At 39.0% G+C, this 15,207-nt stretch overlaps 1 protein-coding gene across 2 annotated transcripts in view; it reads right to left on the bottom strand.

The window, feature by feature from the left end:
• cygb2 (cytoglobin 2) overlaps positions 1–13,490 on the bottom strand; it is a 36,186-nt gene extending 22,696 nt beyond the window's left edge. Inside the window, exons 1-3 of one of the 2 annotated variants that reach the window (XM_051384139.1) lie at positions 13,309–13,489; positions 12,684–12,987; positions 719–950 (exon numbers count right to left, since the gene is read on the bottom strand). In XM_051384139.1, coding sequence (XP_051240099.1) covers positions 719–950; positions 12,684–12,883 — 432 coding nt within the window. In that variant the 5' untranslated portion in view covers positions 12,884–12,987; positions 13,309–13,489. Of the gene's footprint in view, positions 1–718; positions 951–12,683 lie in introns of both variants that reach the window. The other variant, XR_007881498.1, reaches the window with a different exon arrangement.
• Positions 13,491–15,207: the final 1,717 nt, after the last annotated feature.

Here is a 15,207-nt window from a genome sequence, read left to right on the forward strand (position 1 = left end):
ATGTACCTTAAGGGATTGTTGAGGGCAATACTGGAAAAATATAAAATAATACCATATCAAAGCAGACATGGCAGGCTGACAGACAGTGATTAAGGTCAAGTTATATACTTCATCATAAGGTAACTGAACATCACGGATTAATAATCTACAAAATACTAGCATTAGATTAGAGAGAGCATGTCACGATACCAGAAATGTAGTAGTCAATACCAATATCAGTGACACTTAACGATCCTCGATACCACGGTAAAAAAAACAAACAAAAAAAAAACAATAAATCCCATGTACTTAAACTCATACTCCTTTTATTAAAAACATTTCTTTCTCTGTTTCTCTGTTGGCTTATAAAGTTGGCCAAAAAACACAAATCATGTTTAAGATTGTTTCACCTGCGATTCCATTTTAACAACAGCTATAAAACGCTAACGCTTGAAACGACACCAACTGATGTGTTCACTGCTGATCACTTTGTCTTTACACTTCTGCGCCAGAGCGTCTGTCTCTGTGTGTCTCTGCAGAGCAGTTTGACAGTCATTAGACTGTACAGGAGGTGTCCCATCAGGTCAGGAAGAATTGATTTCCCAGTACTTATGGTACTTATAGTACCGTAGAAAAATTAGTACTGTCACATTTTCCAAACGTTGGCATCAACTTGGTACCGAAATATCAGTTCTCGTGACATCCCTAAATCAGATAGTGGATTATACTTTGATGTTACCTTGAAGTACATGGGTTCCACCTTGTGTTTGATAGCATGGGCCTTTCCCACCAGGGCCAGCACTGACGACACCTTCTCCGGGTCATGGAGGTTTTCCACCACAGTATTGATGGCGTTCATCACTCTGCGGGCATGGTGTCGAAGTTGGCTGCTTCGCTCCATCTCCTCTGGGTCCTCCATGTCCTGGAACTGGCTGAAGTACTGTTTGGCTGATGGGAAGTTGACAAAGAACCTAAAGAGGCAAACATATTTCAGGGTGGAGGTGCTGGAAAAGAGATGCATGCTAGCAACTCTCCCAACCATTTGTTATAAAATGACATAAACAACATTATTATGCAAACAAGACATGTAATTATATGTTGTCTGTTAACACCACCAGTGAGGTAGTTTGTGCTGCAACATTCTGGACAAAATACAGTCCCGTGCTGGCTTTCCTTCCCCATTTATCAACATAAAGTGCACACAAATCAACACATAATGATAAAGATAATGATGGGATTTAATGGTATCACTCTCCTGCTAGTTCTTGGAAATTCATAGACGCGTAGAGTTGCAAGTCACAGATAATAACACATTTAAGTTATGAATCCATTGGTCTAACTGTCAGGGTTACAAGAGGACCTGTGATGATGGTGCATGATACAAAATGGCTTGTCACACAAGAAACATTGGAGATGCTGGACACACATTCTCTTCACCAGTGGGTGAATCTATTGTCTGATACTCAAGAAAATGACAGGTAGAAAGAAAAATTTATTTGAGACAAATCACAGGTGTGAAATACTGAATGCACTGTAGGTTCAATTAAATAAAAGCATATTATTGGACACATGGGTCATCCACAGCAGCCTGACCATCCTTTAATGTTAACACTAATGTCTCATGGCCCAGTGCCTCTTGAACTGAGATGAAATTTGCAAAAACTGATGGTGCCTACAAGGTGAATCCTACTGATTTTGGTGATCTTCTGATTTTTCAGTTTTAAACTTTTATTGAAATATCACAACATCCATTATGGATTGCAATGACATTTAGTATAAATATCCATGGTGCCAAGAGGATGAACCCTTGTGACTCTGATGATCCTCTGTCATTCTCTCTTGTGCTACCAGAAGGTCAAAGTTTTCCATTATTTTCTGTGAAATATCCCAATATATCTAATATCTACTTGATGGGCTGGCACAATATTTTCTACAGACATTGGTGATCCCCAGAGAACGGATCCTAATGACTTTGATAAGGTTGTATTTGTGGTTTTGAGTGAAATGTTCATGTTTAGGGCTGATTTGCAAATGTTATAATGCTAACAATGCTTGTTGGTTCAATCCCTGGCTCCTTGCCGTATGTTGAAATATCCTTGAGCAAGATACTAAACCCCAAATTGCTCCTGATCGTGTGTCATTGGTGTGTGAGTGATTTCTGTTGCCATCACTGTGTGAATGTGTGTGAAAGGGCCAATGTGGCATGTAGTGTAAAAGCGCTTTGAGTGGTCAGAAGAAGTACAGTCCATTTACCATTACTAAGCTGTATTAGCATTTAGCAAATAGCATGATGTACTTATGTACAGTCTCATAGAGCCTCTAGTGTGGCTGTATACACTTAAGTTAGTTAAGTTATCCTTTATTGATCCCCATAGGAAAATCCATTCTATGTATTTGACCTATCCTAAGTACTAGGAGCAGTGGCGACAAACTCCAGATCTGAGCCAGTGCCTTGGTTAAAGGCACTGACTGGAGAATTAACCTAACATACATGTTTTGATGGTGGTGGAACGCAAAAGGGAATCTACTCAAGTGCAGTTATCATATGTTAATAATGGTTGGATGCTGACACCTGAACTAAGTCTGGAAAAAAATCCTCCTCCTCTCCTAATTATTTTAATCTTGTGATAAAATTATATAACAGAAGGAAAATTAAAAAACAGGACATTTCCTAAGATTTCAATATTCAGAAAGGGCATTTAATTAATCTTATATAAAGGAGAAACTTCCACATTTAACTTTGATTTTTGTGTACATAAATAACCTTTCAATGTGAAAATGGGAGAGACTTTTGATTAATAAAGAACTGTGGAACAAAGAAAGTTCTTTAAAAAAATTACTGAGGGGGTGTCTTGATGGCCTAGTAATTAGGACATAAAACACATAAAACAATCTAATAATGGCTGTTAAAAGAGGAATCTATTACCTATCAGTAATTTATGAGCTTCTTTGCTGACCAACAGGAACTTCAATACAATTGGCAGACTTTATCAGATCCTGTCCCTTTTCAGTATAGAGATGAGAAGGCTAGATCATTATAGCAGCAATCCAACATATGTCTGGTGACATGACAACATATATTAATTCAAATTATAGTTTAGGTTTCTTATCTTCTTTACTTTGCTTTGGTTTTCAGTGAAGAAAGGCTGAGGGGAAATGGTCCTGCTGTGTTTTCATTTTCTGGTTATGTATTGTATTTTTGGAGGAATTTTACAAAGAATGTGAGCAGAAACAAAAGCTAAAAATCCTGAATACAGAGAGGAGAGGGAGAAAAGGATTATGACCACAAGCGCATTATACAAACAAGAAAGACATCTTCACTTAACATTGTTGTTGCAATTTATTCTTGAATCTTTGTTAAGAATAAAGTCAACAAGACAGCTATGACATCTATTAGGCTTAAGCGAGACAAATAAATAATAAAGCCAGTGGAAATCTATCATAATGAAAACCATGCATGCATCACAAACTTTGATCAAAGCATGTGGGGACTCATGCTTGAAAAATAAGAATTTTCCAAAGAAACCAATGGGCCGAAGATGCAGAGTCACTTTCCAATTTCACACTTATTAACAAAATATGGGTCGTATTTTCAGTCAGTCTACAAACAATATTCTGATATCTTTAAATGCACAGATGCCATATATTCTAATCAATCTCTTATGATTTCCTTCCTTAGAACATATATATATATTTTAATTTAAGAGTGGTTCACACACACACACACACACTTTTTTGTGTCTGTAAAGTGTGTAATCCACCTCTGAGTGTGACAGGAGGTTCCTGGCAGAATCCTCCACCGAGCAGTAGCACCGATGAGACCCTGATAGTTAAGATTGATCAGATCCTTTGAGAGTAATTGGATGCAGGTGTGCTGAAGAGTGGAGTTTAATTTTCAAGCACGTCTGAGGCTGTTTATGCGAGTGCATCAGCCTGAAAGACACCTACTGAAGGCAAAGTATTAAGCAGATTTAAAAGCTGTATAATATTTTTTTCTGCTTCCACAGTGTCCTGCTCATGTATGAATACTGTTACTTTACTGAAAGGCACAGGATGATTCACTTCAGACTTATGTCATGTCAGTAGTTGGAACTGAAGAAGGTCCAACCCTATAAGATTACTAGCCTGCCTTTTTTTGTAAAAGTGAATTAGACATGAGACCAATATGTAAAATATAACATAATATGTGTACATATGTGCCACCTTTTCTTTTGACTTTCATTTAGTACTAACAATACTAGTGTCGCAATCAGGATTAGCCCTCAGTAAAAAAAAAATGCAGCCCTCTCATTCATTTGAATGGAGCCAATGGAGCCACAGTGTGGGTGCCAACAAGCTGTGGCAACACAGTTGAACCAGGCTCAACTTTTGCTGAAACCCAATGCAACGTCATCCCTTAAGGTGCTGCCACACATGTGGGCACACATTTCTGGTATCTTATTTTATAACGTTGTATTTCTGCTGTTTACCTCGCAATCGTCCCAACAAAGATACAACAGCAGTTATCAATAGTCTCACTGTGATAACTTTCCTCACTATAACATTGAGTTGTAAAATCCTATGAGTATTACAAACAGCTGTGCAGTGTTTTGGTGAGGCCTTTAAAGCATTAATTTGTTACTCCAACTGGACTTCCTGGATCATATTTCATTGTCTCACTGGTACCTTCTCCCTCAAGGACTTCTGGGGGTCCCCAGAACCCAGGCTGAGAACCACTGCCTTAGACAATACTCCACCACCAACACAGTCTCCTTCATTGTTGAAACACTAAGATCTTTTCTATTTGAATCCCAACCACAATTATGCCAGTAGGTCTCTATGGTTGTACTTGGTTGCTGCTACAGCTGAGACAAACGGACATTTTAAGCTGATGATGTAACTAGATTCAAAGTCAGAGGATCACCAAAGTCATTAGAGTTCATCCTCTCCATGAATCTGTATCAGTAGTATAGTTTGATTATGAGAACGTAAGTAAAAATACAATATTACAAAATATACAATAAATTATAGCTACAATGTCCTGACATCCTCTCATAAACCTGAGAGAATAACTGGTCCTTGCCGAGCTGCAAGTCAAAGCCTTTCTCCTTCAAGACTTGTGATGTTGGAGAAAATGACACTTATTACTGATGTGTCTGGATTGTGTTTGAGGTCTGCCCGGTGTGTAGGAAAGTTATTTTAGGTGTAGATCTAGTAAATTCCATTCTTAAACCACCCTGTTAGATGTAAGAGGAAAGATAAACAAAGAAAATGTAAATTGTCTTGTGGGATTCCAGTTACGAAGATTTGTTTTGACTCAGGGGTGAACTCACAGCAGCTCAGTAAAAGAAAGAGTCTATGCCTTAGCAATGAGAAAGTTTCCATGATCTTAGGTAAACAGCTATGTGAGAAATTTGACCGATTAAGTATCGTCAGTTTTCACAGACAACAATGCAAAGTATAATTGTTAACACAGAGCGTTAGAAATGCACTGACATACAAACACTGACTGAAAAACAGATGGATTTACACACACACACACACACAAACACACACACACACACACACACACACACACACACACACAAACACACACTTCTGCTCTGACCCACTTTAAATCTTGTCAGTGCTCCAGCTGACTTGAATTGCAAGTACAGTTATTTCTCAGTTGGAGTTTGGCCCTCGGCGGCCCTGCTACGCTACATCCACATCCCCCAGATCCTATGTCATGCTAGCCCTACAAAAGCTCGACTTGCCTGTAGCACTCCTAGCTTGGCTCTACCAGCTGTCACAATACATACACACTCTTTTCCTTGGTGATAGGCATAATAAAGGCTTTCTAGTAGCTCTTGTTCTGCTTAGACAAACAGGAAAGTTAACTGCAGAGCTTTAAGAAAACGTGCTGCTCTGATGTTTTCTTTGAAGAAAAAATGTCTTTCTTTCTTTCATTTTTCCTTTTGTGTCTGTCTTCTTGTGTTAGAATGATAAATGTTTAATCCCCTGTAGCCAAGGCATGGGTTTACAGTACATTAAAAGAAGCTATGCAACAGGCACAGGAAACCTTTTCCTTGAACTGGTGTTTCAGCATCCAAAACTCACCATCCTTTACAGTTGGATTCCACGAACTTCAGAATTTGAGACTTGAATGGTTTACCAATATTGTAGGAAGTTATTAACGTAAACATTATTTTTGTTTACGTTAAGTTTCTGTTTTACCCTTAAACCCCCTTTACAGGCCTGCATGCTTAACCCGGTGTTTATCACCATGCCAACATACTGTTAGCTGGCAGCATGTGGGTATACAGCTATTAGACACAGTAATAGTTTTGATGTGAATGCAATCATATGCCATAACTTTAAGGCGAAATCTGTAATTATTGAGGTACGTCACACTGACGACTTTTCTGGCTTTGGCTTCCATTGTCTGGAGCCTGACCACAGACTTCCATTGTCTGTCTCTTTTAGAGATAACTAAAGTAATAATTTGTTCAGTTTTAATGGTAGGATGGGTGGGATGCAATATATTTTCTTAACGGATGGATATTGTAATACATGTATGTAGAGGTAAATTGAGGAACATTTGCCCCTGTATGAGAGGAGCACTGCTGTTTAGTACTTACTGAAGAACCTGAGCACATTCTTGCACCTGTCTCTGCATTTAAATGAAGTCATCAAAGCCAAAGCAGCACCATTAGTGGGGCTTGTTAATCACACTATGATCAGACTGGAAGGGCTTTTATAATTCTTTGGAGTACCATGAACAACCTTGAGCCTCACTGCCGCAACTTCAAGGACGTATTTTTCACCAGGCAAATTTAATTACTGACAAATAAAAATAATCTTGATTTCAGTAGACTTACGATCAACTGAAATATCACAGGGAGTAATAGAACTGCTTTTGCTGTTGCTGTTCACAGACTCATGCCGTGTGCAGTATAAAATCAGATAAAATAATTATGATTATTGCCTGACCTCTTTATTAAAATGATTTGTTTTGCCGCCAGAATTCTGTGACCTGTAGTATAAACCAGGTGACCAACCAAGTTCATTAATATTCCCTGCCAATCACAAGTGCATTCTGCAATTTAATTTCCAAAAGTACAGATTTTGAACAGATTACAGATTAATGAAAACATACCAGTGAATATTATATTACATTTCGGTCAATGGATCCTCCTGATTGTTACACACTGGACCTTTAAGTGATCAATGTATAGATTTCCCTTAAAAAAATGTCCCTTAAGCTTATAAAAATAAGAGTAATTTTCTAAGGAAGTGAAAATATTCAAACAATAATTGGCTAATTAGGCATAATTATTATTATTATTATTTGAAAGTCCAGACCCCACAGTGTCTGTTTAGAAAAATTCTAGCCCTTGGACAAATTGGAACCGGAGACCCCTGGTGTACAGCCTCGCACAGCCACTAGCAAGGCTGTACTCTTCTTGTTTTCTTACTTTTATCTACATGTTATGTCTATATGTTTTGTATGTTGTATCCAACTGTTGATGTATTGCTAATTTTTTTAACATTTAAAAAAATGCTTCCTGCTTCCACACACACAGTTTATGAGAGGTAGAGTTTGTTTGTGGGACTTGTTTGTTTTGTTTGTTTTTTGAGAGATAAATCATGAAGGGGAAGCCAGAAGAAGCAGGAATTGTATTGTCTGTTTTAAATAGTCTACACCGACTATAATTGAATGTTGCTATATTAATTAATAGCTAACTACGATGCTACATTGGGATGAATGTGCAATATGTTAAATGCATTTTCATGCTTGAGATTTTCTACACAAGTCCTGGTGGATCGCAAGGTAGAGTTATATAACACAGGGAATTCAGAGAGAAATTAGACTCAGTTAATTATCTTCTGCTTGGTGAATATGTGCTTGAATCCTCCCATCAGCACCCTCACTACAACAATACTATACTACTGAGTGAATGTATGCAGGGTTTGATTGTATTCACAAAGCTGCCATATGCACTGTTCTGCTGATGCCTGGGGTGCGCTCACTCTTTGGTGCAATTGCATTTGTACGCATTGGTGAGATCAACTGAGGCTATTGTCATTGTCTGTTCTCTACATGCATCCAGGCAGATGGATTGACATAAAAATGCAAATCTATGTTCACATGGGGATGTTGTGCACTGATCTCAACCGTGCAAGAATTTGACCCAGTGTCAGCCTCAGGTTATGTTAGGTAACTGAGGAACTGCCAGCCAATTGTTGATGCTTATACTCTTTGGCTACGTTCACACTGTCAAATCTGATTTTATTTAATTTTTTGTTTGGCTGTTCAAATTATTTGTTAAATGTGGAACATATCAGATTCCTGTGTGAACAGGTCACAGCCTTTCAGTGACCTGCATGACACATGTCAATCTAGATGTGACGTAAAAGTCACATTAATGCTGATATGACTGTTCACACTGAGGTCACACTGCAAAACATCAGACCTGTATCTGATCTGGACCACATATGAAAGTGGCCTGAATCAAAATTGAAAAGATCAGAATCTATTTGATTTGTGCTGTGTCATGAAAAAAAATCTGATCTGAGTTCATCATCACTTCATCATCACTTCAACAACACTGATAATGGATTTTCGATTGAATAATTTATCAAGCAAAAATGCCAAAAACTCACTGATACTCGACTACTATCTTATAGGTGTGTAAACGGTGAAAGCGTCACCTTGGCCACTGGAATATTGTTTTTCACTATTTTCTGCATTAAATCACTGTTTGATAATCTGTTAGGGATGTCCAACATACAAACAGTTGGCAATGAGGAAGGAATATCTGACACTTGGCTTTTTTGTGGAGAGTTAGATAAGAAGGTTGATGCCTTGTCGACAACATGAGGTTGCCAGACAACCAAAGGTTCTGGTAGATGGATTTTGTTACTCTTTGACTCTTTCTTCCACGCTAAGCTAAACAGTTGCTGGCTGTAGCTTCTTAGTTCATAGTTTGAGTGGTATCAATCTTCTCGTCTCTCAGCAAGAAAGCAAATAAACAAATTCCTGAAATGTGTAACAACTCTTTCCCAACTTTTTCACTTTGGGCAAAAGCTTACATACCGTAAACTTCCAATAAAAGCAGGGTCCCTAATAGACGCAGGTCTCATTTAAAAGCCTGGTGTGGCTACACGTTTTTGACAAATAAACGCAGGTCTCTAATGGAGGCCTCGTCAGGATTTTATAGAAACTATCTTGATGTATAAAACCTCTTAAAACCCAGCGGGTCGCCTGCTTGAGCGAATTTTAAGTCGTTTCGATCTCCTACTTCTGTCAATATGTACATAATGCACATCGTTAGATCAGTAAGATTCTCCACATTTCAAACGTTCACTATAATTTACGAAAACTATCAACACCAAAGTATAATGTTAATTCATTCGGTAACACAGTAAACAAGAGAGATGAGAAAAAACATATGAAGTGATCATAATCATCATGTTAGTTGTCAAATTTGCTGAATAAAACTCAAGAGAAGCTGCAATTAGAGTTTAGTTTAGTTTTTTACTAAAGGAATTAAACGCCTGTCCCAAATAGAGGCCTGTCCTCAATAAAGGCAGGGGGAGTTCAGTGATTTAAGCAAATAAACGCCCAGGCTAGTATTAGAAGTTTTACGGTAAATGGTATAGACTAACTACAAATAATTAATTCTAGAAAATGATTGTCAAAGCTGATGTCTGTTCCTGGTTTGGTATTTGTGAATGGCACTAAGTATGATTAAATCCATAATTAAAATAATCATCAGCTGCAGCTCTAGTTGTGCGTATTCTGTCATTGTTTGTCTTGCACCCTGTTAACACTTTAAGTCTTCTCTGTTGCTCCTCAGCTACGAGAACCTCTAAGTTGTCAGTATGTATCTACACCAGAGTCAGCAGAACAAATTCCTGGATATATAATGTGCTTGCCAGCTCTGATGATGATTTTGATGGTCATCACAACCAACTGAGATTTGAAAGAATAATATCATCTTATCATCCATGGAGTAAAATATATAAGAAATTTGAAAGGCGTGACAGAGGAGAGGACAGATAGCGAGGCATGGAGGGAGACATTTACGTAAGTGCCAAAGCTTGTTGCTGTCATCCACAGATAAGCTACACAAGACACACACACACACACACACACACACGAAAACATGCTCTCTGCCCCTTCCACTTTCTCCCTCAGGGATTCTCGTCACCCCAAACCGAAAATCAGTTTGTCTCACTCATATCAGTCTCCTTGGCTACGACTTGCTGTCCATTTTAACAAGGCCTTAAGGGCTTTCTTAGTGTAACACTGAGACAGTTTAGCTGGAGACATTCAAACGAATCAAGTCTTTCTTCTTTGATATATAAAAAAACATGAAAAGAAGCAAGAAAAACACAGTCAAGCTGTGTTACATCCAGTTAGTCTGCAACACTTTGCAGCGAAGCTTCACAGAGAATTACTGCCTGTTGAAGATTATGCTCTTGGAGAAAGTGTTTGATTTTATGGTTCTGGATATGTTTTGACAACTTAAGAAGACAGTAGCAATGGTTCAGCAGCAGTCGTGAATAATACAAGAAAAAGGTTCTCACAGTATATCTAAAGATGAAAATGTATGAGGCATATGCTCTCATCTATACATGAATTTTACAATAAATGTAAATGCATGAGGCACAAATTCAATACATTCAAAGACGTTGGGTATCTCGTCATACTGTTGTGAGGAGCCGTGGATTACGGAGTATTTCTTCAGCATCTTAATGAGAGAGGAATGTAATGTTCTTTCCTTCCCTAGACTTGTCACAGCTCAGTTATTGGTGAGAGGTTGAGGGAATGAGTACAGAAGATGGTGTGTGTATGTGTGTGTGTGAGTGTGTGTGTGTGTGTGTGTGTGTGTGTGTGTGTGTGTGTGTGTGTGTGTGTGTGTGTGTGTGTGTGTGTGTGTGTGTAGGTGTAGGTGTGTGTGTATGTGTGTGTGTGTGTGTGTGTGTGTGTGTGTAGGTGTAGGTGTAGGTGTGTGTGTGTGTGTGTGTGTGTGGCCCATGCAAAATGCAGCCTCCATTATTGTTGTCACTGGGTTTCCTACATGGGTCAGAAACCGTTGCTGATCTATCTTCTTGTGTGTGTGTGTGTGTGTGTGTGTGTGTGTGTGTGTGTGTGTGTGTGTGTGTTTGTGTAGAAGATGAAACCACTGGAGGTCAGCAAAAACAAGATTTTCAGCTGCTGTTAAAGCTGCTCTTTATGTATTATCGGCCATAGATGTCATTTTTGTTAACAGTATTTCTACATACACTGGTGCTTGCTACAGTAGATGTGATGTTGGTAGTGTTTGATTGACATGGTGTTGTAGCTGTGAATGGGATGGATGACTGTGTGTCTAAGTTGTTGTGTGTTTTATACTGAGTATTTTTATATTGACGACTCCCTTTTGATGCACCATTATGTTTTTTTGTTTCCCGTAATAATCTACTCTGACCTCAGACTGATATCCCTGTTACATTGCTTAAAATTGCACGTTGGAGACATTTTTCATCTAAGCCTATATATGTCCCAAAAATCTGGGAAGAACGTCCGGGTTTTTAGGTACACAAAGTATTTGCATTATATGAGTCATACTCTGCTTCTAGAGTTCAAATCAAATTCATTCAATTCAATTAATTTCCCTACACAAATCTGTGTACCTAAAGCTGAAGCTGGCAAGAAGCTACTTAACCAAATAATTAAGAAACTTCTATAGCAGTTTAACATCATCAGTAAACCCAACACCCTCCAAAACATCAGCACAGTAACCTGAACTGTGCACTGCTGAGTTCATTGCACATAAAACATTATTAATGTGTGACAAAATGTCATCTGTCATAACCTCTACACAAAGGTTAAAGGTTAAAAGAAAAAAAGTGTTCTGAAATGTATTCATACGATTATTAAAATTTACAATTGTTGATGTTGGGTGAAAAACAACATGGAGAGGAAAGTGAAAAACACTAAAATTACTCAGGTTTTTCTTAAATCTGATAGTAATGAAATTTCACAAGTTTATATCAAACCTCACTGATTCCTGCTACAACTGCTAATGTATAATCTATACTTTTGATGCAATATTCAGAAATCCCTATTTTGTTTTTGTTTTTTCATTTAAAATATTGCATGAAATATTTTTTGCTACTGGTGACTTTTCACCACATTTGGTGCAAGTGGTCTCTGTATTTTTTTGGATATTCACCAGCAACAAAAAAGAGTTAAGAAAGACCTCACTCAAAGCAATTATCCAGTTACCTCAGCAGAGATGTCAAGCACTTATCATAACCAATTCAATGAGCCTTTAGCGTTACGGTGGAGAAGAAAGTCAAGCAAACATCACCTGAAATGTTTCACAGTGTACAATAAACAATGATTTTATAAAAAGGTGTGTTTAATTTTTTGGGGGGATTTTTATACAAAGTTTTTACATTTTTATTTCAGGAGAATTGTGTGCAACTTATTACTTAACTTTCCAAACACTATTTGTTAAGGATGCCTTGGAAGATTAATTGACTCCAGAGAATTAATAGAAAATACCAGGATTCACAAACAGAGCAAGAGACAGAGAAAGCTGAAACATGAGACATCAGCACACACAGCCTTAAACTTAAGCATCTTACTCTGTAAAGAATGCATTCACTCATCTCTTGTTCAAAAGTTTACACACACTGAGACACAGTGACAATAAAACCCTCTGCTATCACCTCTTGACTAAACTCACCTTATGAGCACAGACACTCCCACGTCCTCGCAGTTCTTGTAGACGTGCCCCCACGAGTCCTGGATGATCTCCCTCTCGGCATCAGTCAGAGGCTCGGCGCGCTCTGGACGATCGTCGCACTCCACCTCTCCTCTCCGCACTCCCAGCAGCTGTGGAGGTGGAGGTGGCGAGGGTGGCGGCGGAGACTCCCTGCGAGACATCCTCCTGCGACGCAGCAGCCCGGAGGCTCCCAGGAGGGCCCGGGGGAGGTAGGGAGCAAGGGAGGGGGGGAGGGAGACGGAGAGCTGAGACCCCACGGCGGGAGCTGGGAGAGGAGTCGGGATGAGAAGAGGAGGAGAGAGGAGGAAGAAGAGGAGGAGGAGGAAGGGGAGAAGGACAAGAGAGGAGGCAAGCGGTGCTCACAGCCGATGAACAGAAAAGGGAAAATGAAGCTCCCAGTCCCCCGACTGCCACCCACCACACTCTCTTACTCCAAACTCTCCCTTGTTTGTCTTCCCTCCAACTAAAAACTTATTTCTCTCACTGTTTTGCTCTCTCTCTCTCTCTCTCTCTCTCTCTCTCTCTCTCTCTCTCTCTCTCTCCTCTTTTCTTTTCTCCTCACTCTTTGCACTTCTGCTCTCCCCACCTCTTACTCCCTCGCTCCCCCGGTGAGGGAGACGCTTGTCAGTGATGCTGCTGTTGTTCACCCGTCACCTCCACTCTTCCTCTCTCTGATCCTGTCGCTCTGGTGGAGGAGATGAGGCGTTTGGAGGCTGTGGTGTGTGTGTTGTGAGGACCTGATGGAATGAGAGCCGGGTGAGGAGAAAACAGACAGGGAGAGGGAGAGTGAGAGAGAGAGAGAGAGGGAGAGAGAGGGGTGGAGAGATCTGAAGGTAAAGAGAGAACACCCCCCTCTCCCAACACACACAACTACACACTATCTCCATATGCCTGAGCGCACATATTGACACATTCAGTGAGGGAGATGTATGTAATGAATTCTCTGCCTTTTGTAAGAGACACATATGCACATCAAAATAGATCTATAAACTTTTTATTATTATTATTATTATAGAGATGCATTCCTTCAGCATGTGTACAACATATTTGAAAAATTTGCTGTAAAATCCGCCTATATGCAGATGATACAATTTATTGTGTTGTTGATCACTTATTCACTGAGAAATCACTGAGGAGTCGTTCAAAGCGACTCTGATTAATATTTATAATAATAATGGATAATGAGACAATGCCTCCTGGCTCGATTGGACAGCTATCCCATTGAAAAAAAGTGTAAATGCATACTAGATGGATTAAAATCTGATTGTTCAAACCACCTCTGGAGGTTGGTAACACTGCTTATTTGTCATTTGGTGCTGACCAGGTAAAGAGAGTTTAAGTTAGAGAGAACCAAAACAATAAAGTTGTGGGCTAGGAAATGAAAACAATGAGCTGAATAATGCTCCATGGGGCTGAGGGGAACCACAGAGTCAGGTAATAATTCTCTGTTGGTTTGTCATTAAAAGCAACCCCTTTCTCATTAAACACTCATTTGATCCACTGTTATAAAAAATAATGATTAAAGCCACCTTAGCTTTATTAGTTGACGTCAACGTCGTGTGTTCTGCTGTGCCAAAGTGGCCAGAAAATAAATTAATTCAGGTTTAATGAACTGTAAGATATTCTTATTAACCTTAAATCAGTACTTCTTAAATTAACGTAGTAATCATAAAATAAAATAATAATTCATGGGGATCTAGAGATATACATGACAATAGTATATATTTCTGCACTATTGAAAGGGACACAGAATCTAGCTATCTCGGCCTCTAGCTTTAAATATCACGTAGAAAACCTTGTTGGTAAACTGTGACAGACATTTGTATGGAAACAGAAGCAGCTTCCCTCTGCCTTGTAGAAATAATATTGTTGCACCAGTTTTCCTCTGAGTTCTGGATTATGGTTATTTCAGATTTTAACATGCTGCTGCCTCCCCTCTGAGGCCCCTAGATTTAATTTACCACTCTGCCCTCCAGTTCACCACTGCTTTCTATATGGTAAAGTTGGTTAGCCTCCCCTGTCTGAGAGATGTAATAACCACTGGTACTGATGCAACATTGTTGGAAAATTGTTATCTTATATCTCATCTTTGCTGCTATGGCACTCAATATTTAACACGCTCCAGTGACTGCTTTAATGCTCCAGGAGCACTGAACCAGAACTGGTCTAGGAAAGACTGCCTTTGCTGTTTGTGCGGTTCGTCATGGAATAAAATACAATGTCATCTAAAAATCAAAACACTCTCTGCAACTTAAGTAGCATCGGATCTCTACCTGCCTGTGATTGGTTTCACTGAGCCTGCAATTCACTGTCAAATTACAATGAATGTTGAATGAATTAAACTGTCTGTTGTTTTTATTTGGTTTCTGCTGTTCTATTAAACTGTTAAAAAGGTGTTGACGTAAAAGTTAATATGCTCAGCCAACCTGCATACCTACTATTTCAGGCTTTATGAACCTGCCATAAAAAGAAAGACAGAAACACT

This window comes from Dicentrarchus labrax, unplaced genomic scaffold (assembly GCF_905237075.1).
Source record: "Dicentrarchus labrax unplaced genomic scaffold, dlabrax2021, whole genome shotgun sequence".
Classification (NCBI taxonomy): Eukaryota; Metazoa; Chordata; class Actinopteri; family Moronidae; genus Dicentrarchus; species Dicentrarchus labrax.